This window comes from Athene noctua, chromosome 15, assembly GCF_965140245.1.
Source record: "Athene noctua chromosome 15, bAthNoc1.hap1.1, whole genome shotgun sequence".
NCBI classification, from domain to species: domain Eukaryota; kingdom Metazoa; phylum Chordata; class Aves; order Strigiformes; family Strigidae; genus Athene; species Athene noctua.
This window is the reverse complement of record NC_134051.1, coordinates 19,119,995-19,140,372: the sequence shown is the minus strand read 5'-3', so window position 1 is coordinate 19,140,372 and position 20,378 is coordinate 19,119,995. Positions and strand designations below refer to the sequence as shown.

At 46.8% G+C, this 20,378-nt stretch overlaps 1 protein-coding gene across 4 annotated transcripts; it reads left to right on the top strand.

The window, feature by feature from the left end:
• Window positions 1–290: 290 nt before the first annotated feature.
• On the top strand, window positions 291–20,378 carry LUC7L (LUC7 like). Of its 4 annotated transcripts, none has more exons than XM_074919015.1 (11): window positions 291–438; window positions 1,217–1,287; window positions 2,390–2,484; window positions 7,430–7,528; window positions 8,234–8,344; window positions 9,015–9,158; window positions 9,594–9,770; window positions 10,635–10,723; window positions 15,164–15,193; window positions 16,140–16,304; window positions 18,728–20,378. In XM_074919015.1, the coding sequence occupies exons 4-11, from the start codon at window positions 7,433–7,435 to the stop codon at window positions 18,867–18,869; spliced, it is 954 nt and encodes a 317-aa protein (XP_074775116.1). In that variant the 5' UTR covers window positions 291–438; window positions 1,217–1,287; window positions 2,390–2,484; window positions 7,430–7,432; the 3' UTR covers window positions 18,870–20,378. The 4 variants fall into 4 exon arrangements, with proteins under 4 accessions (XP_074775116.1, XP_074775115.1, XP_074775113.1 ...); XM_074919014.1 differs by lacking the exon at window positions 1,217–1,287 and adding an exon at window positions 17,319–17,380 and having other exon boundaries at window positions 18,728–18,864; XM_074919012.1 differs by lacking the exon at window positions 1,217–1,287.

The window sequence follows — 20,378 nt, the reverse complement described above, 5'->3', positions numbered from 1 at the left end:
GCCCGGGGAAAGCCCCGGCCCGGGGAAAGCCCCGGCCCGTCCTCCTGCCCGAGGCCCCCTCAGCCGCCGCTAACGAGGCGTCCCGCTGAGGCGAGGGGGCCGGCGGGGGCCGGAGCGGGCGGCCCGGCGCTCTCCCGCAGGCGGGGGCCCGTCGGCGCCAGGGCGGAGCGGCTGCAGGGCCCCGCCAGCCCCGGCCCCGCCCCGCCCCGCCGGCGGACTACCGGTCCCGGCATGCCGCGCGGCGGAGGGAGGGGCCGCTTCCGCCCAGCGCCCGCCGCGCGTCGCCGCCGCCGCCGAGGCCGGAGCCGCTGCCGCCGCCCAGGCCCAGGCCGGAGCCTCCCGCCCGCCGCGCCCCGCGGCCCGGCCCCGCGCCCGCCATGTCGGCCCAGGCCCAGATGCGGGCCCTGCTGGACCAGCTCATGGGCACGGCCCGGGACGGTGAGTAGGGGCGGGCGGGGCCTGCAGGAAACGCCGCGGCCTGGCGGCCGCCTCAGCCGCGCGCGGGGCCCGGCCCGGCCCGGCCCGGCCGCTGCCTCCGCTCCGGACCTGGGGCGCGATCGGCCTCCGCCCGCGCCGGGGGACGCGGCGGGCCAGAGCCGGAGCCCCAGCCCGACCCGCCGCGGCCCGGCCCCCGGCCCCCCGCCGAGCGGGCGGTGCGGGGCGGCCGCCTGGGCGGGCCGGCGGAGCGGGCCGGGGCCTCGCCGCGCCTCGGGGCCTCGCCGCGCCTCGGGGCGGCCTAGCGAGCTCGGCACAGGGAGCCCGGTAGGGGTAGGCCTGCCCGGCGGAGGAGCCCGCCTCGCCCCCGGCCCTAGAAAGCGCCCGGCGTGGCCCAGCCCCGGGAGGAGCCCGCCGCTCCGGGCCCGGCTGCCGCGGAGGTTTTAGGGAAAGCTCCGTGCCCAGGCCGCGCCGTACATACAGAGGCGTGTAGGTAGGTGTGCCTGCAGGAGCCGGCCGCTGTAGTTGTTGTCCAAGAAAAGAAATGTGGCAGCCTCTGCGAAATATGTACCCGCTGCGGTTTGTATCTCCCTTCTGCGACTTGCTGAGTACTTAAATTCCCTTTGGCACATTAGTAGGGCTGTTGAGGTACTTTGCACTTCGTTTCGTAAGTGAATAAGTGCTTTTCTTTCTTCGTGTATTGAGTTGCTATTGAATTGCTTCCCATATTTTTATTTCATACAAACTGAACAATTGTGGCCCCTCTATTTTATTTATAAAGGTTCAGTGTATCTTTGCCTGCCTACATCAATCTGCAAGGGAGTTGCAGAAAAGCCTCATGTTCATCGAGCCGTGAGTCACAACCAATTTTTAAAGCTGTTATAACAAAAAAAAAAAAAAGTGTTTGCTTTTTTTTCACAAGTAACTTTAAAAGTGTAGCTTAGAAAGAAAAAAAAAAATTAAAAAAAGAAAACAATTTTCAGTAGACACAACATTATTCCTGGATGCTTGTGAATCCTAAACTATATTCATACTTTAGTATTACACATACCTGTGTCATATACACAGATGAGCTTTAAAATTGTCACATACCATTACCACTTTGCCTTTACTTTTATGTATCATTCCCCTGACTTCCTTACTGCAGGTGTGGGCAAGAAAACTTTTCCTTTAAAACTTTTCAACAGTGGGCATAAAATTCTGCAGCTGAGGTCTTGAAGAATGCAGATGGGTATAGTATATGTTGGAGCTCGCAGTGTGTATTGACTAACTTTGTTTCTTTTTTTATTTTTTATTTTTTTGCTTTTCTGATATTGTCTTGTTTAAGTGGCTCCTGAGTGTAAAATGTCTCCTGAGGGTGGGACGTGGGTGGGAAGCACGCTTCGTGTTCCAGGCCAAGACCTACAAGATTCGTCTTTGCACGGCCTTGGAAAGCACACTGCATATTTGGTTTTCAAACCAAATGGACCGATATTTTAATTATCAGACGAGCAAATGGCAATTGCCTATAAAAACTGTCCAGCACAGCCTTGTTTTGTGATTCATGGCCTTTCGATAGCGTGGGTTTTGGTACCTCCTGCCCCTTCCTCAGTAAAAAAAAAGGGGGGGGGGGGGGGGGAAAGCTTTGGCTGCGAGCCAGACTGTCTGTCTCCTTTTTTCTCTTCTGGCTGTGCTGTCTCTTTATATGGATGACAGGCCTTGGACGTTACTTGGCTCGCCAACACTGTGTTTAACATGGTGTACTGGATGAATAAATGCTAAAATAGTGTTTGTTGCCAATTATAAGTGTTCCAGAATATCCTGTTACGCTCTAAGCTTTTTTTCAAGTAATTTTGGGGAGCAGGAACACCAAGTATTTTAATCTGCATATTGAGGCGAAATGATCATACCGACGTCTTTGTTCTCTTATCGGTATTCTAATGTCTCCTTATTTAAAACCACAAATGAATTTCAGGAGATGAAACCAGACAAAGGGTGAAGTTTACAGACGATCGTGTTTGCAAGAGCCACCTTCTGGATTGCTGTCCTCATGATATCCTGGCCGGAACAGTAAGTATATTCTCTGTAATAAGGAATTCTGGTGAGGCAGACATTGGAACAGCTCTTCAGGGCTTGTCTGTGCGTTGTAGGTAACTTTTAAGAGAGATCAGACTTGCTGTGCCCAGGAAGCAGTCACAGTTTTCATTTTGGTTTCTGTGACCTGTGTGTGGAACCTCAAAGGCAGGAGCACTCGGGATTTGCTTGAAATGTTTTTTTCTCTCACAATCCCACGTGAAGTTGCAGAATTATTTCTCTCTTACCTTTTTGAGATGGTTAGGGCCTGAAACTTGGCCTGTGGAGGTCACAAGATTGTAGCTAACCTGCTGTCCTGGGTGCTCTAGTTCACTGTTGCATCTTCAGGTGAGAAAGTTTCTTCTTACCAGCTGTAATAATCCTTAATCCTCAGAGATTTTTCAGTCTCCTCTCTCAACCCATGTGATGTTCTCGGGGTGGAACGGCAGCTTTTTCATCGTTACTGGTTGGCGTGCTAATGGCAGGTTACAGCTCGGGCTGACTTTGTCTTTGTTGTTGGTTGGTCTGAGCGGTGTGTCACGCTGCCTGACTGGTTTGAAACAGTTGGGTCGGCTCCTTTGCTGCTCTCCTCTGGGGACAGCTGGCCAATTTTCAAAGGTTTGGCTCACATGCTCTCTCCGAGAGCAAAAGGTGACGTAGGCTTTTAACAGTGAGATCTTGCGAAGTAGGCGTTCAGTTGAAGTGCCCAGAAGAAAGTTACAGTCTGACTTTCAAAAGAAAACAGCCCTTGTCTTCTGTAATTGTTGGTGTGTTACTGAGTTGCACGATGGAGATGAATATGGATGTTTGAAACCAATCTTTACCCTCGCTGTTTGACACTAAATACTGTGACGATTCATATTGTCCGTTCACTTAACCAGATTGTTTAAAGATACTGTAATTATTTATAGCCCTTCCTGCTGTCATTTCAAGAGCTGGGTTTGACGCAGTGGGTTGCCAACAAAGGGGAGGGCTGACACTCCTTCCTCTGTGCCGCCGTGATAGCAAGGCTCTGACAGCACTAGTAGAAAGAGCTTCAGCAAAATCTGCCTTGGCTCTGAATGCTCAAACTTTAGCTTCTCAGTGGCTGCTGTTACAGAATAAGATTGAAGGAGTTGATAACAACCTCTATATATCTCTATTTTTTATTAATTTGAAGCTCAGATGTATTTTCCAGCAATTGCTCCATCAGCCTCCGTATCGCCTCGCTTCCATTCCAGAATTTTAAAGCTGCTTAAATCACCTTCTGCCCACCTCCATCCTTCATGCAGGTCACTATGGTTAGGGTATATTATTTTAACACAAGATTCTACAACGTTTTTTGGGGGGGCCCAAACGATATTTTGTAGATGCGGGCTGCCTTCTACCTCCTCTGGCACGTTTTCAGGAAGAAGGTAAACGGTGAGCCGAAGGGGTTGAATTAAGTGCGTGACTGTTGGAGCTAGTGCCAAGGCACGGAGGAAGTTTAAGGTGTCCAGATGTGTTTGTTGTGAGCCTCCTGGGGTGGAGACACACTTTGAGAAATATGTTTCTCTTGCTTCTTTTGTTACTTGTCTGCAGTGAGTTGTGTCTTCCTTCTTGCTGTGGAGTTTATGCTCAGGAATCTCATGCGGGAGCAGTAGGGAAGGCTGCTTCTGTGAAGGTGATCTTGTGGATCACTCAGGTGATCTTGTGGTGGCCTTTAAGTGGCTGTGGAGCTCTACACTGCTGTCAGCAGCTCGGGGGCAAGAAAAAGTCTTGGTGCTACCGACCTGTGTTGAAAGAACATGTGGTGTCTGGAACGGGAGCAGCATTTCAGCTGTCAGCAGTACCAGCACAGAATGAAACTTAACTGGAAGGTGCAGGCTTTCCTCGTGATCTCGGTCAGGTTCACTGGCATCTTACGCTGCTCCGTTAAGGAAAGAGCTGTGAGGGTGAATCAGCCTCAGCTGGATCTGTCTCTAGGTGTGTATTACTGCAGAAATCAGGACCTTGGATCTTTTTGGAAACTTCCAACAGATGCTCCAAGCCTTCTGGTGCTGGTTATGTTGCATCCTCCCCCCGAAGGCGTTGTTATTGCTGCATCCTTCATGTGTGCAGATATCCCTTAGCGGGAGGCTGATTGGAGACGAGCAGAAAGCTGGATCCCTTGGGTAGCTGTGCTCCTTGAAGTGTGATGGAGACCCATTCACTGACCTTCAGGTGCAGAGTAAGAGGAGTCCAGACTGTAAGTAAAGCTCTGGAATATTCCTGAGAGTTGTAGCAGGCATGTTGATGTTTGCTTTGTTTGTGTGCTGGTGTTCCTGGTCATAGGAACCTTTGACCCCAGAAACTTGTCTAAACTTGTCACTAAATAAGCTACAGTGCTTCTCTTTGCTCTCCATGAGAAAGGAGGAAAATTCTGGGAGAACACAAGTTGGTTTAGTATGCTCATGTGCTGTTGTCAGGGGACTTGTCATCTCGATTGTTAGTGGCCAGCACTGAGTTAGCTCTGCAGCTAAGGGTAAGCATATTTCTGACAGTGGAAGTACTGCAGCACATTCAGAGATGGCACCAGCTAGTAATCCTGAATTTTAGCTCCACTAATAAGTGGACAGATGCTTCTGAAAGCTGCCCAGGTAGAACATAGCTTGGAAATTACGTTCAGGGAATTTACTGTGTTCCCCACTGGGAGTTAAGAGTGAGCTGAAGTTTGTAGGTTGAGGAGTTTTTTCGTGGGGGTCTGCACTTGCCTTTTCCACTTGGGTGAAATTCTGCAGCTCTGAATACTATCACAGAGCTGCCTTCACGGAAGTAGACTTTCTGGTGAGTTAGCAGTTTAGTGGCGGTCATAAGAGGTACCTCAGAATGTGGATTGCTCAGCAAATGTGAGCAGGAGTAATTGTCAGTGGCACGTACATGTATTGAATCTTTGTGTGTATGGGGGGTTAAAGCCTTCCTCAGGCTCTGCTGGTTACCTGTCTCAAATACCTGTATTATAAACCAGCCATGGGTGTTGACTGGAGCAAGCCATGATCACTGCTGGCAAGGGTGAGTACTCGGTGACAGGCCTCCCTGTGACGAGAGGATTCTTAGAGACCAAAGGGCTAGTGATCTTACCTGCAGTGAGCAATACCTGTGCAAATCTCCATGCACCTAGATCATCTCCAAGGACATGGAGGGAGACTTGAGGTTCGTATGCCGGTGAGACCTGAATGTTCTTTACCCAGAGGAAGAGGTTGAGGGATTTTTTTGCCTTTTAACAAAGAGGACAATGGAGCACACTGTCGGCTCTTCTGAAGCTGTGGGTTAGAGCCCCTTCTCTGAAGTGGAGCTAGTGGCTCAGCTTGCAAGAAGAGTTCAGATATTTTATGATCTGTGACAATCACATCTAATATTGCTATTTTCTCCCTATATTGGAAAGAGATCTCAGTAGAATAACTATAAAAGATTTAAGTCACATCATGGAAAGTTATTTTTGTGGTAAAATAACAATAGTTTGCTAGAATTCTTTGAAGAGGCTTGCCTCAAGATAAATGTGATTAAGCTCTGAGAGTACCAAATGCTTTTTTTTTGGTAGGCATTAGATTTCTACCATTAAGAGAGCACAGCAGGACTTATTCCTGGATACGGTGTCTGTTTCTGTAGCCTGCTGCCTATGGCCTTCTGTTTCTGATAAATCTGAGCAAAATGAGGAAGACTAAATAGTGGCAAGTCATCCGGAATTGTTTTCTTTGTTTAAAAAAGAAAAGCTAATAACGGGTAACTGCTGAAACCCAGAGCATTACCTGGTGGAGCTTGCTTTAGTTGCTTTGCTTCATTCTAAACACTTCCATTGCTGCTGTCCGAGTGCGGTGCTTCACACCAGGGACCTTGGCACCCCCAGCTCTAGTTGTGATGTTCCACAGGGATTCTGTGTTGATCCAGATTTAGCTGTATTTATTTTTTTCTGCACTTCAGTGAGTTGGCACCTGTTGTTCTGTGTTCAGGTTTGGGCTCCTTGGGAGTGGTAGTAACAGGAGAGAGGAGGTTGGGTGACGATGACATGTACCCTGCCATTTGTACTGTGGCTCAACACTTAGGCCTTCTATTAGTTTGGCTTTCAAAATGTCATATTCTTTTTCTGTTTTAAGAATAAGAGAAATGTTCTCTATTACATATTGATAATGTTGAAATGCAGTTTCCATGTTTCGAGAGCAATGTGGTGATTAACCACTACGTTGGAGAAAAATAAATTTAAATAGCATTGATGTCAATGAATGAAGGGCAGCATGCAAGTCAGAGCTTTCTGGGAAGGGAGATGCTCTCAAGAAGTCTCTCATTAGATAGGCTTATGCGTAGGCATCAGCTTTGCTGGGCAGGTTTTTAAAATTTCAGGCTGCAGCTGAATGTGGGAAGGGGCTAGCTGTAGGATATGAGTCTGTTGTTGCTGAGTATGGGTTTGTGCTTTTCTGCTGGCCATAGCCCTTATTCCCCCTAAGTCTGCTTGTTCTCGACAGGAAACATTCTGTCTGTGTTCTGTGATTTGGTTCTGTATGTTACTATAGAATACGCTACTAGGGCTAGTCCTGACACAGATGTGCTTTTCAGGTGGCTTTAAACAGGGTGCAGAGCTGTATGTTTTGCTGTGCTGTCACTCTGTAATAGGAGGCATTTGGGGTTGGTGCACGTTAAAGGAGTTGCTGCAGCGTGCTGCACCTGCCCAGCTCCCTCCCAGCAATTCCTAAGGCTGTGCTGTGACCTAAAGCAGAATTGGACTTGGACCATTTGGGGTGGTTTAATGTTGTTCCAGGAACACCTAAAAGAGGGATTCTAGCAAGCACGTTGTTCTTCTGGCTAGTTCTGTTACTGACAGGTTAAGATGAAGCTTTTCTTCCTGAAGAGGCTGTATTTTGATATGATATGGTTGACGAGAGTTAAGTATCTGCTGCTTATTGCCATAATGGAGGGTTCTTACATTGATTTTCCTTTTCCTTTTCAACAGCGAATGGACCTGGGAGAGTGTACAAAGATCCATGACTTGGCACTCCGAGCAGATTATGAGATTGCAAGTAAAGAGAGAGATCTGTTTTTTGAGCTGGATGTGAGTACAGAGAAATTCTAGTTACTTTTGTGAAAACTGCCTCTTGAAGTTATTTGGCTGAACAATAGAAGTCAGTGGGCATTTCAGCTAGCCATGTTACTTGATGTGTTATCTGACAAGAATGTGCAGCCTCTACCCGAATGCCAATGATTCCTGAATTGAAATTATAAAAGTAATTACGGCCCTTGCAACCCCATTAGTCCAGCCAGCTGGGAGGCTCCTCTGGCATTCCTTGCATCCCACACCTGCTGCTCTCTACCAGGTCATTGTAACCTGGTGGCCTGTCCCAGGAGAGCTGACATTAAAAGCTGGCAGCTCTGTGGTTTCACTTTTGCCAGATTTAGCTTTCTATTACGGAACACATCAAGTGAAAGAACAATCCCGTCTTCCCTTTTTATCTTATTCCAGTGCTTTTGTCTTTGCACCTGTTGCTTATGTGTTTTAAGTTCCAGTGCAAAGCAGTTTTCATGTGAGCATCCTGTTACATGTCAGAGTAAAGGAACTGTGTCAGGTTCCAGATGGATGACAGACTTAAGGGCAGGGATCAAACTTTTCTTTTTCTGCAGTGTGTCATATTTTTTCTCAAGGCATCTGTTCTTGAGGTAGTTTGTGCATTACACAGGGATGGCACCAGCTAGCTGTTGGCTGTCAGAGCTAGCTGGCACGGAGAGCACTTTATTCACAGTTCTTTGTCTGAACATGCAGGCGATGGATCACCTGGAATCCTTCATTGCAGAGTGTGATAGGAGAACAGAACTGGCCAAGAAACGCCTGGCGGAGACACAGGAAGAGATCAGTGCTGAAGTGTCTGCAAAGGTATTAAACGTCTGTTCTGAAAGTCTGTGTGAGAGCACTGGTGCTTTGTTGTCTCTGACGCTGTTGATACTGGGAAGTTAAGCTCCACAACGGCCTTGTGGATTCCAGCCATCCTCAAGTGCTGCTCTGGCTGTTCTTGTGACGAACTTACTGGTTCAGAGGGCCACGGTAGCTTAAAACGTGAACTCTAAAATAGCTTGCTTTAGCTTGGCAATAAAAGCATATTGGTTTCCCCCCCCACACGCTATTTGGTGTTAATGTAGTAGCTTAGAATAGTAAATCCATCCCATAAGTGTTGTCTTTTCACTTAGTAAATGCTCGTGGAGTTTCCCCTTTGGGAACTTGCTTCTTCAGGACCATACAGAGGATTTGTGAAGCTGGTTTTGTGGACTCTGTCCTGTCCTGCAGGCCAGAAACGTGCTGCTGTTTGCAGTAGAGCTGATGATGTCCTTTGTGTCCAGTTTCTCTCTTTGCTATGTGTCTGTGACTGCATTGCCAGTGCTTGGCCCACCAGTCCCTTCTTGTTGGAACTCCTTTGGCTTTTGGAGATTTATAGTCATCCTTCACTGACTGCTTTTTTTAAACAATATTTTTTAGAGAAAAATGGAAGAGTCATTCTGCAAGCTTTAGCAAGTCTTTTGTCTCATTAAAAAACCACTATTCTCTTTAGGCGGAGAAAGTACATGAGCTGAATGAAGACATTGGAAAACTCCTAGCTAAAGCTGAACAGCTGGGAGCTGAAGGAAATGTCGATGAGTCTCAAAAGATCCTGATGGAAGTGGAGAAAGTCCGAGCAAAAAAGAAAGAGGCAGAGGTATGTCACTGGTTTTCCTAGGAATTGTAATGGTGGACTGGGCTAGGCTGAGTACATGACAGATAGCTGGGCGGGTCCTACCTCTTTTCCAGTGTTGCCAGCACCTCCTTTTTCAGTGTCAGCCATGTGCCAGCAAGCAGTTGGCAGTGTAGTGTGGTAGTTGAAGAAAAGCTTTTTAGAAACTTCTGTTTAGTGAAGAGAGCCGTCTGGGTCAGGGAGGGATTTGTGCTGTGAAATATCTGGTCACTAGTCACTTGCAGGGATATAACAGATTAACTGTGCTTGCAAAGCATTGTGTTTGTCACCCCCTTTATACTGAGGGTGGGTTTTTTGATTCTTGAAAGCGGCAGTGCAATTCTTTGCAGGGGTTTCCCTGGAGGGTTGTGACTATATAAGGATTTCCTAACATTTGCGTGGCTTTTTGCCTGCCTTTAGGAAGAATACCGAAACTCAATGCCTGCATCCAGTTTCCAGCAGCAGAAGCTGCGTGTGTGTGAAGTCTGTTCAGCATATCTGGGTCTCCATGACAACGACCGGCGTCTCGCTGACCACTTTGGAGGCAAATTACACTTGGGTTTCATTCAGATCCGTGAGAAACTGGATCAGCTGAGGGTAATCATCTCTGTTTTAAACCTTCTTGTAGTTTAAAGACATTCAACTCTTCTATTAAATTAATAAAGAATTCTTTGTGCAGTGCTTGTAAAAGCCCAGAAATTTCTGATTGCAGAATCCCTGAAACTTCAAATGGAGGTTTGCTTAGCCTCATCATGGGTTCTGTTCTGTCACTTCTGGGTAACTGAATATGTACCCTTATAATTAGTCAAACCAGACAACTGTTGTCATTGATTCCTTAGAGCACTGGTACAGTCACCTGTATTTTTTCCAACTGATAAGGCTGCAGTTGGTCACTGTGGGTTTTTTGGCTGAGACCTCTTAACGAAATGCTTGAACTGAAGTTTCTCATCGTGCTGTCAGTGAAAAAGGCCTTCAGTAGCTGGAGCAATTAGAAGTTTTCTGAAATGGTTTGTAATGGAGTTGTGGTACTGGCCTTGCTTGCAAGCCGAGGCCTTTAGGGTGCTCGAGGAAGAGTTGTGGTTCCTGTGCCTTATTCCTTAGGCAGTATATTGAGGTCAGTGCCCCGATCGATCGGTGGCACAAGGCCAGGGCACTGTTTCATTGTGTTTTGTGTGCACTCATGCTGAAGTAATCCCTTGCCTCAAAGCTTACGGGCTTGTCTCTTAGAGCACAGGCACTCAGAGCAGAGTAGGGAGTGGCATTTATTGCCCTGATGTGTGTTAGTGAAGTTGTAAGGAAAATGAGAGCCTTGGTAGAGATCTTGACTAGCACATAAAATGCAATGAAATGGTTCTTTGTCTTGCTACCTTTGTCTTACTATCAGAATAGTCTCCTGCAGGTCTCTCTAACCTGTTACTGTATGGCTGAAATATGATGTGGACTTTTTTTTTTTTTCCCTAGAAAACAGTGGCAGAAAAGCAAGAGAAGAGAAACCAGGATCGTTTGAGACGGAGAGAGGAGAGAGAACGAGAGGAGAGAATGGGCAGACGGTAAGTGGAAGCTGATAACTGGTTCATTAAGTTAGTTTTGAAATAGTCTCATTTCTGTTGTCTGAGCATTGCAGGAAAGCAGCATCTGCTGCTGGAGTAGCTGTGGGACATGCTCCAGATGCTGTGTGAGCACCTTGGCATTCAGTTAAAGATGAAAACAAATGCACAAACCCCCTCCTTAGAGTGGTTGTGTGTATTGTTGTAACCTCTATTGTGTATCTGGAAGATGTGAGCTCCTTGTAGCCTTCAGGCTTATACTGGTCTAGCCCCTGTCTTTGGGAATCTGAATCTGGATAAAATGCCCTCACAGATCTGTTCAAAAGGCACTAGTCAGACAGCAATTCCCTGGAGAGCCCTCATCACTTCTGGGCTAGGAGGTGACAACAGAATGGTGCTGGTGTCTGTGAGCCAGACAGTGGGCTGCCTGTCTTGCTCCGAAGCTTTTCTACAATAACAGTGAGGTGCTTTTGGCACAGCTTTGGAAAACGTTTCCAAATCCAGGGATCCCAAAGAGTGGCTGCTTCTGGTGGTTGTGGCCGTATGTGTCACCTTCTGCTCATACATGTATAATCCTTGAGCAGTGGGAGTGGCTGCAACATTGGTATTCTCAGGACAAGCTCTTCTGCATCTTGCCAGCTGAACTGGACAAATGTTTCTTCTGTATTAGAACTGAACAGGCATCTTGTGTGTAAACAGCTCAGTTAAACAGCCTGGTGTGGAGAGGGTGGTTATTTGCAGTGGTCAGGCAGAGAAGGTGGATGCGTAGGAATGCTGTTCTCGTCACAGCATCTCCCCAGTTTCTTCATGTGTTTCTCCTCTTGTACTACTTGCATCAAAAAACCCCACCCTTGCTGCCTATGGAGAGCTCTTTTTGACCCTTAGTGTCAGCCGAAGAGTGAGTTTCAGCCACCCATGTGTGAGGCATATGAGATACATAACTCCAGCTCTAAGATGTGTGGCTTCTGGGTATATGTGCTGGAAATGCTAGCAAAGAAATACCAGAATCAAAGCTTGGTTTTCTGTGGTCTGCAGCTTGGTGATATTGTTGTACTGGGCAGATGCAAGCCCCAAACTGTTACACATTCTCCATTTAAGGTGCTTTATGTGGGTTCTCTCTCCCTGTGGATTGCCTGGTGTCTTGTGAAATGCCAGTTCATGCTGCAGCTTTCTCCTGAACTGCAACACTTCATGTAGAGCTCACACCTTCCTGGCACCATGCAAGACTGTCAATAATGCAGTTATATTTGGGAGCTGTAAAATCTGGAACTGGCTGATGAGTACAGGAGCTAATCAAAAGGCACTGGTGATGTTGTTGCTATGGACAGAAAGATGGAAATAAAACAGGAAGTGTCATGCCATGCAGCTGCCTCATGGCACGCTCGTTCTGACGCATGGTAGGACCATGTCTGACCTGGAGTCACTGTGTCTGGCTCCATGGTGCTTCTTCCTGGAAGTCATTTCATCGCTCAACAGAGTTGCCTTCAGGAAGAGTCCTCTGGATCTCTTAGTTGGTCTGCACCTCCCCAAAACACTGCCTTTCTTCCTCCTATGGCACGTCTGTGGTTTTGTTTTTGTCATTAAAAAAAAAAACAACAAACCACCACCAAGCCCTCAGTTCGTGAGAGTTAAGAAGCCTCTTGTGTTCACAGGTAGCCCATCGGTGGGTGCATCTGATGAGGGGATTTGAGGGCCACTTTAGAATTTATTTAATGCTTTAAATACGAAGGGTTTAAGAACTGCATTGAGTTGGCCTGAAGTCAGAGTTCTTGCTGGTTCCATATGTGGCACTACTTAGAGACTGTGGCCAGGCTTTGCTCTCGCTCTGTGTGGAGGCACCTGTATGCTCCTCTGTTCAGATACTGAAGAAAAGCGTGGTGTGAAGGAGCCAGGACTACCATGCAGAGGGGATCTAATTATTTGCCTCTCCAAAATGAGAACTTGATCCAAAGAAGGAAAATAGTTTTCCCAGTGGATACTCAGTGTCAGAACTGGGACCAGAGCCCAGATTTCTTGATTTCTCAGCACCTTCTCTGCTGGGAGCTGTACAGCACCATGCTTACAGGGCATTTTTTCATCAAAACCTATTTGGTGACTTCTACTGCCTTTCAGAGTACCTCTCTTAACCAGGGCTTGGTACTTTAAGGAACCATAGAAAACATGTTTCCTTCATAACTCTTCTTGTCATATCCTCACAGTGTTACTCAGTAAGAGGAGGAGTACCACTTGACTTCGAGAAGTCTTGGGTGACTTGCAGGCACTGTGACATACTATGGAAACCTGTAGAGTCACTTGTGAAACTCTAGCTCTCACAGACTTTATAGTAATTTTGCAACTAAACTGTGATTTCCACATAGGAATGAGTGAACTGGGTTGTCACCCCCAGTGGTAAATAAACATGAAGTCCTGTGTTGTTTGGTGTTGCTGGTGACTGCTGGCTACCCAGTGATCTTTTTAAGATTGAAATTCTGTGATAGCATGCTTGGAGTGCAGAGCTCAGTGTTTACTTCCAGAGTACGCCAGCAAACAAGTTTAGGTGGAGTTGCCAAAGGGATTTCCTTTGTAATAAGTTGCACAAAACACAGGTTATGAAACTTAGCACATAGGCTCTGTGATGCAGGGACAAAAAAGAGAGGGGGGGTGGGTATAAGAAATATACTCAGCCTCTCACTTCTCTGGACATCAGTCTTCTCCTGTCTCCTGCTGTATACTGATTCAGGCTAGTAAGGAAAGTGCTGTTTTGTTGGATGCTTCCTGAATTCTGAAGTCTAGCACTAGGAAGTGATTACTGGGAGTTTGTGTGAACTCCTGCTCAGGTCATAGGCATGGAAGGGCAGCCAGGTTTTTCAGGGGGATGTCGAATGGCTTTGTGTGGATGTGTGCGCTGGTGATTCAGAATAAAGTGATCAGGAGGAAAAGAACATTAAGAACTTGGAGTAATTACAGCCACCAAAAGAAACTCAGCTGCTTGCCAGGCATCTACAGGAGGTCCTGCTGCTCTGTCAGGTTCTGTTTCATGAAAAAGGAGGTGTGTGTTTATTGCCTTGCTCTCCTGGTTTATCAGCTTTTCCTTCATTTGGTCGTCTTGTGTGTTACCTCAGCGCATGGTTCATTTGCCTGACTCCAAGTTCAGCTCTACCTCTTTTATAGTCCTTCTACCTGAATTCCTTTCTAAATTGTGGGGGTGTGTTTTTCTTTCTACCGTGACTGAACAATCCCATTTCCTTGTGAAGGAATGTCAGTGCACACTGATTCTCTTAATCTTGTCTTACCCAGGTATGATTTTAAATGATATTATCAAAATAGATGTTTCTCTCTTGCTTTTTAAAGTTTTGCCTGTGTGTAACTTTCAGCTGCATCTCCTGTTACAGTGCCAGAACAGCTCTGTGGCTGTGTAACTGGAACGTGGCCTGTGGGTCTGTATGCAGTGGGGAGATGGGAGCAGTTACAAGAGTGAGTCTCTTAAGTTGCTAAACAAGGAGACTGCCTGCTGCTCAGTTAAAGCAGAAAGAGACCATTCAGACAGCATGTGAAGTTTTGGTGTAGGCTGCCTCTGAGACGTGGCCGTAGAGAAAGAGGGAGGGTGTATCTTTCACGTGGAGTAGTATTTTAAGTGGTGCTGAGGAATTTTGCTTCAGAAGTTGAAAGAATTGTGACAGTGTTATTTACAGACTGTCAAAAGCTAACGCTTGCAGTGTGAAGGTTAGAGTGCCTTACGTGAACTCTGAAGCCATGGAAATGTGAGAAAGAATAGTGAGGCTTGGATGATTGTTCTCAAGTTGCTTACACAGAAAATCCTTCATCCCAGACTTTGAATCTCGGTCACTTTTCTGTTGTGTTTGTGTCTCCTTTTTTCCTCTAGCTTATCTTTCCCAAACAAGAAAAAAAATAATCGATGCAAATTTCCATCTAATGTTTGTTAAATATGATGAGTGAGAAAATCCTGTATTTTCTCTTTATTAAAACCTTTTTAGTCTGCAACTACCTCAAAGGAATTGAAATCAGAAAACTGTCAAGTGTCTTTTTGACTGCAGAATGGTACTTTTTCTTGAAAATGTTAGTCGGGATCTAGTTGATAGTAGACAGCAGAGTGTAAAGTGTGCCTGTCAAATATGCACAGCAAACTTAACGTTGGAAAGGTTTGTTGTGGTGTTTTAACAGACTGAATTGGTTTGTAGACCTTTTCTGTTCTGACAAGAAGCTCTGCATGTAGAAACTAGTGTTTCTACAGAGTTCTTCAGTTTTTGAAAAATTCCCATTCCCGCCCTCCAAACTGAAGATAATTAAATGTTTTAATGGTTTTCTGACAAGCCTTTTTTTAATGGACATATTACTTGGGGTATTGTGTTGCTCAGAAGAGCTGCCAGGGTGAATGGGTGGTTTTATTGAAAACCCACTGACTATATCATACCTTCTCTTGCTTAACTTTCCTCTCCTTTCTAGGTCTGGATCAAGAAACAGAGATCGTCGAAGGTGAGTGTGCAGTTCTCTTACAGTTCTCCTAAAGGCCTATTTGTGTTTCTGTCTAGCTGCTGAGGTTTTTCCTGAGTCTCACAAATGGAGTTCACTCAGTGCCCCAGTCTGTTTTCCTCCCTGAAAGAAATGGGGACTACTGCTCAGGCAGCTCAGTGGTCCAGTGCAACTGAAGTTCACCCACTGGGGCTATCAGGCAGCTGGTGGCTAGCCCAGTCAGTGCAGGGGGGGCTGTGTGCCTCCAGAGTATGAGTTTAAGAATGCACTTGATGAATTTTTTCAATAAATACCTAATATACTTTTGTAGTTTTAAATGTCCAAAATATACTTGTTACATGTATAATGCCTCAGATGTAAAAATACGAAGATTCAAGATAAAAGCCCCCACATCTCTGTGAAGAGCTTGCCTTAGTGGTATGACAGCCTGCTCTCGGTGATAACATACCTGGAGATCCTCCTCTCTACTGCTTTCCATAAACATTGGCCTCCTTTGTTTTGTTTTTAGAGCAGATTGAAACAAGTCTGCTTCTAAAGTACAGTACTTTCACAAGGGAGGCTCTCTTTGGCAGACTGCCATACGGGTTGTGGTAATTTCACATGCCACTTACTTTGGCCTCTCTCCTACTTATACAGGCCTCACTTTGAGTGAGGCACGGGTGGCAAGCTCTGCTCTAGGCACTGGCACATGCTTACATTAATGATGGGAGCTTTTTATATAAGCTTCCCAGCAACTCAGATTTACCCACTGGCATTTTGTGGGCAGCATGAGGCCCAGGAGGGAGGTGCTCCCCCCGCGGGTGTTCTGCCGCAGGGATGAGCCTGGGGGGGCTGGGTGCTGGTGCTCTGGATGTTTGTTACTCGGGGATGTCTGAGAGATGAGCTCAGGTGTACAGATCAGACGTACTGGCCTGTGTCCTGAGTCTGAGGCAATCTGTGTCCTCTTCAGATCCCGGTCTCGGGAGAGGCGGCGGAGACGCTCGAGATCGGCTTCCCGTGAGCGGCGGAAGTCTCGCTCCCGGTCCCGAGACCGACACAGACGCCACCGGAGCCGTTCCCGCAGCCACAGCAGAGGTCACCGACGGGGGTCCAGAGACAGGAGTTCAAAACACAAGTATGTATTCCTGACAGGAGTGCTTCTGGAAAGGGGAGTCCTTGGAGTCGCAGTGGGCCTCCCCAGTCCCTTAGAGCCAGCAGGAGTATGACCGGTTTCTCGAGTTAGCTGTGTCCTGTACCAGCTCCTGGGCCAAAGCAGGATTTCCTGGTGGCCGTTCATAGATGGCCTCACATGAGAGCAGTAGGGCAAGATCCCAGCTTGAGAGGAGAGTCTAGGAGATAGAATTGGTTTCCTCATTTGCAGTACTGAGCCTTGAGAAATTGCTGGCTTGCTTGTATGAGAAGCAGCACCAAGGCCTGCTTGAGCTAACTGAGCCTCCCCAGTAAAAGCCAAGTACCTGGGAGGCCACTTCCCAGCTGCTTTCAGCGCTGGCATGGGGAAGGAAGTGTATGATTTGAGATCTGAGGGAAATTGTCTATTTAGGGTAAGAAGGCAGCTGGTCGAGAGATGGACATTTCTTTAGGAACCTGCACTGGAGGGAGGGGAAAAGTCAGCCAGGAGGAGGAGCATACCGTTCTGCTGTTGCTGAGGAGAAGCACTATAGTGCGAAGGAGGGCTCTAAGTCTCTTCTGAAACTTGGCAAAACACCCACTGTGTTGGACAAAGGATGAGGCAAGCATATGTAGGAGTATTAGAAAAATTGAAAGGAATCATTGTGTTTCCTTATAGCCCTTCTGAGCCTAGGAACAAGTCTATCACTGGGTGCTTGCTGAAGTTAGATCTGGCTTTTTTTTTTTTAACGCTCCTCCTAGGAGAGTGCTTTAGCACTGTCTCACCTGCTTAGGCAACACCACTCAAGTACAATTCTAGAAACAAACCTACAGTGTGTCTTGTGTCACTTCAGCTAAAGGGGTGAGAACAGGTTTTTAAAGATTCCTGATGAAGGGGAGGGAAATAATGTTCTAAAAAAGTCTGTTAATAATTGAAGGGGGGGTGTAAATACTGTTGATTCTCCAATGGCTGAGATACTAAAGTCCTTTTTTAAATCTGTCTTGAACATGAAAAATAAAGAAAAGAAGTTTGGACAATTAGGAAGTGAGGAAGACCCTGTAATAACTATTACTAAAGAGCAGGTAAGGGATTACTTCGAAAACCTTGAACACATTTAATTCAGCGCATTGAGATCGTAGGGGGATTGGCTAGGTGACATACTTTCACAAAATTACTGAGAACTGGGGAGAGACCAGGATCAGTTCAAGAAAATAAAACAAAAACAAGAGAACAAACAGAAAAAAAGCTGTTTCCTGAAAGAGCATAGCTTCTGTTTTCACCTCAGGAATTAATGATACTGCATTCAGGTTCTGCTGGTCTGAGGTCTCACTTGTAGAAGGAAATGGAGAGCCTGTGCCAGGATCTGGAGATCTTGGGGTAGGATGACTACGGGCAGGAGGCATTGTTGTGGGGACAGGAAAAGCGTTAACCTCATCAGACTCATGTTGTCCTCTGGTTAAAAGACACAATTTATTGAAAATGACATGGCTCACATGATACAGAGGGCTGTAAGGCTTTAATATATCAGTGGTGCGGTATTTCCAAACCTTAACATGAATAAAAACTGGAACCTCTAAGGTACCTGCCAGGTCCTTCTGTCCTGGCTCTATGCAGTTTGTGAAAGCCTCTGCCTAGTTCTGAAGGGGTGTAAGCCTCTAGAGCTCATTCAGGATCAGCACCTTTTGAAGGCTGCTAGTCGATAAGTTGGCGTGAATCATACAGAAAAACAGCCTCTTCAGATTGGCCCTAGTATGAAGCCTTCTGCTTAATTCTGTGTGGGCCGATACAGTGAAGCACTGCTGAAAATCTGTAGCTGTCATTCTGGCAGGCTGTGAAAAGATTAGCCCGTGCTGTAGGCTGTGAATATAAATCTGTGTCAGCCTGACTTTGAACCCAGGATGCTGCTGAGGACAGCGCTTGTCAGGATGCAAAGTAAAAAGCCCAGGGCTGAGCAAGCGTTGGAGTCCAAAGAATACAGTTGGTATTTAAAGCAGTTGAGCAGAAAGCCACTAGCTTAGAGCATAATGAAAAACCACTCCAGAAGACAGAAACAAAGCTGTGTGATAGACGAGGAAGAAATTGCAGACACTTTAGTATGGCCCAGTAAACTAATAAGTGGCCCAGGGAAGATCTTGGAGAGCCCCTGTGGCAGCAGTTTGAAAGGATCACTCCAAAGAGAGAGTAACAGAGCCTGCGCCCGGCACTCAGCGCTGCAAAACTGGCGTTCTCTTACATAAAGAGAACTCAGAGAGGGGCCAGAGTTGCTGTCTTGGGGGACACCACTCCCGACATCACAGTACTTAAGCACATTTCTGTAAGAAACTTGTGTTATGCCACAGCGCTCTTAGGGAAAGATGATGTCATTTTGTGTGTATTTGAAAATTCTTTTAGTTGTGAAGCTTATAGCGACGGTTTACTTTGTACTTCAGATCTTCTAGAGATCGATCTTCAAGAGAAAAGTCACGAGACAGAGAGAGAAAAGAGAAGAGCTCTTCTGAGAGGCGGCACGAGAGCACAAATGGCAAATCTCGTTCCAAGAGATCAGAAGAGAGAGAAGCTGGCGAGATCTGAACTCAAACGATCTGTGTTGCACTGTAAATAGTCTGATAAACATTCTACACAAAGCCTAAATTTCCCATTTATATTTACTGAATACAACTCATCTTTTGTAGTTTGGAATTTTTATTGTTTGGCAGATAGCTGTGAGTTTGTAGAGACACAGTTACGTACTGTTTAACAGGATTTTGTTTTAGTAGGAATAAATAAATCTGGACGGATCGTTTCCAATTCAGGCCAGTGGTTGACACACTGTGTTTGTCCTGACCCAGCGAACGCAGCAGTCGGGGCAGTGCTGGGGTCAGAGACCTGAGCTGCCGTGACGTTTGTAACGCTTCAGCCCTTTCCAGAAGATCTACCTGACCCTTTGTGAGCACACCAGTAACACTGGTTCTCACTTAATTACTTTTTCCTTCTGTTTATATATGTTAAAAGAAATTCAGAATGTTTTTTTTTTTCCTTTTAGCGCTTAGCCACTTCATTTTTATGTCTCCAGCATTTGAGAGTTGCCTCACTAGCCCAGCTAAGTCAAGACAGACAAAATTTGGCCCCGATCTGCCTATTTTGAAAGCTGTTCATCTTTGTGAGGATGACCAAGTCGGCTGGAGTACATCTCCAAGATGTGCTCAAGTCTGGTTTTAGTACCTTGACAGATCAGTTACCAGGTGTAAACATTTCTATGGAGGAATACAGCCACAGCTAGTCTGCCTGTTTACTGTGCGCTCCAGTCAGAGCTTCCTCTGTGGAGTTTTCTAACTTGCAAAAAAAGTGTTGCTGTATGTTTTTGAAGGCCAGTCAGGCAGGAGGTGGCCGAGGGGCAGAGGTGACTTGGGGTGAAGTCCAGGGGCAGGGCGAGGAAAGGAGTCACCCGCGTTGGTGTGTACTGCTTCTGGGACCGAGGCACCAGCTGTGTCCTAACACGTGTGGGAGGAATTTGCATATTGTAACTAGCTTATTTGTAACTAGGTTTATTTTACACTAGGGGAGGAAGGCCGCCTTGCTGTGCCAGCCACAGGCGAGACCCCGAGGATCGGTATTTTGTGAGAGTTGTGTGAGTAAAGCACTTGCTGCCCACCGAGCTGGGCGCTGGCAGGGCGTGAGCCTGGCCACTGCTCGTTAGCTCAGTGAGGCAGGTATCTTTAATTAAAGACAGCTCACTCCCAACGTTTCCACGCGGTGGAAGCAGGAGAGTGTCTGTAAATGCTGTAGAGGCGTGTGTGCGGTGGAGGGGGGGGTCCCGCGGGTGGTTTTCCCCTTCGAGGCTCCGATAAGCTGCTTAACGGTTTTGGTTTCCCGGCGGCCCCTCGGTGTTAGTCCTTAGTGCATGCGACCCCCCCCCCCCACTCCCCTTCCCTGTCCGTTTTTACAACTAATTCCGCGGTTTCACGTATTGTTTTTGTAACCTCCGTGTCGGGTGAGGGGAGAGCGGGGCCCGGGGGGCGGCGGGCGCGCTCTCGGGATGCCTGTACGTGACTGTGCTGTTCTCTCGCGGTCTGATCGCATTAAAGATCTGTGTTTGTGGCT

Coding starts and splice junctions, on each gene's coding strand:
- LUC7L (XM_074919012.1), top strand. CDS start 378: ATGTCGGCCCAGGCCCAGATGCGGGCCCTGCTGGACCAGCTCATGGGC. Junction 9,771..10,634: donor AGAAACTGGATCAGCTGAGG/GTAATCATCTCT, acceptor TTTTTTCCCTAG/AAAACAGTGGCAGAAAAGCA. Junction 16,305..18,727: donor GACAGGAGTTCAAAACACAA/GTATGTATTCCT, acceptor TTTGTACTTCAG/ATCTTCTAGAGATCGATCTT.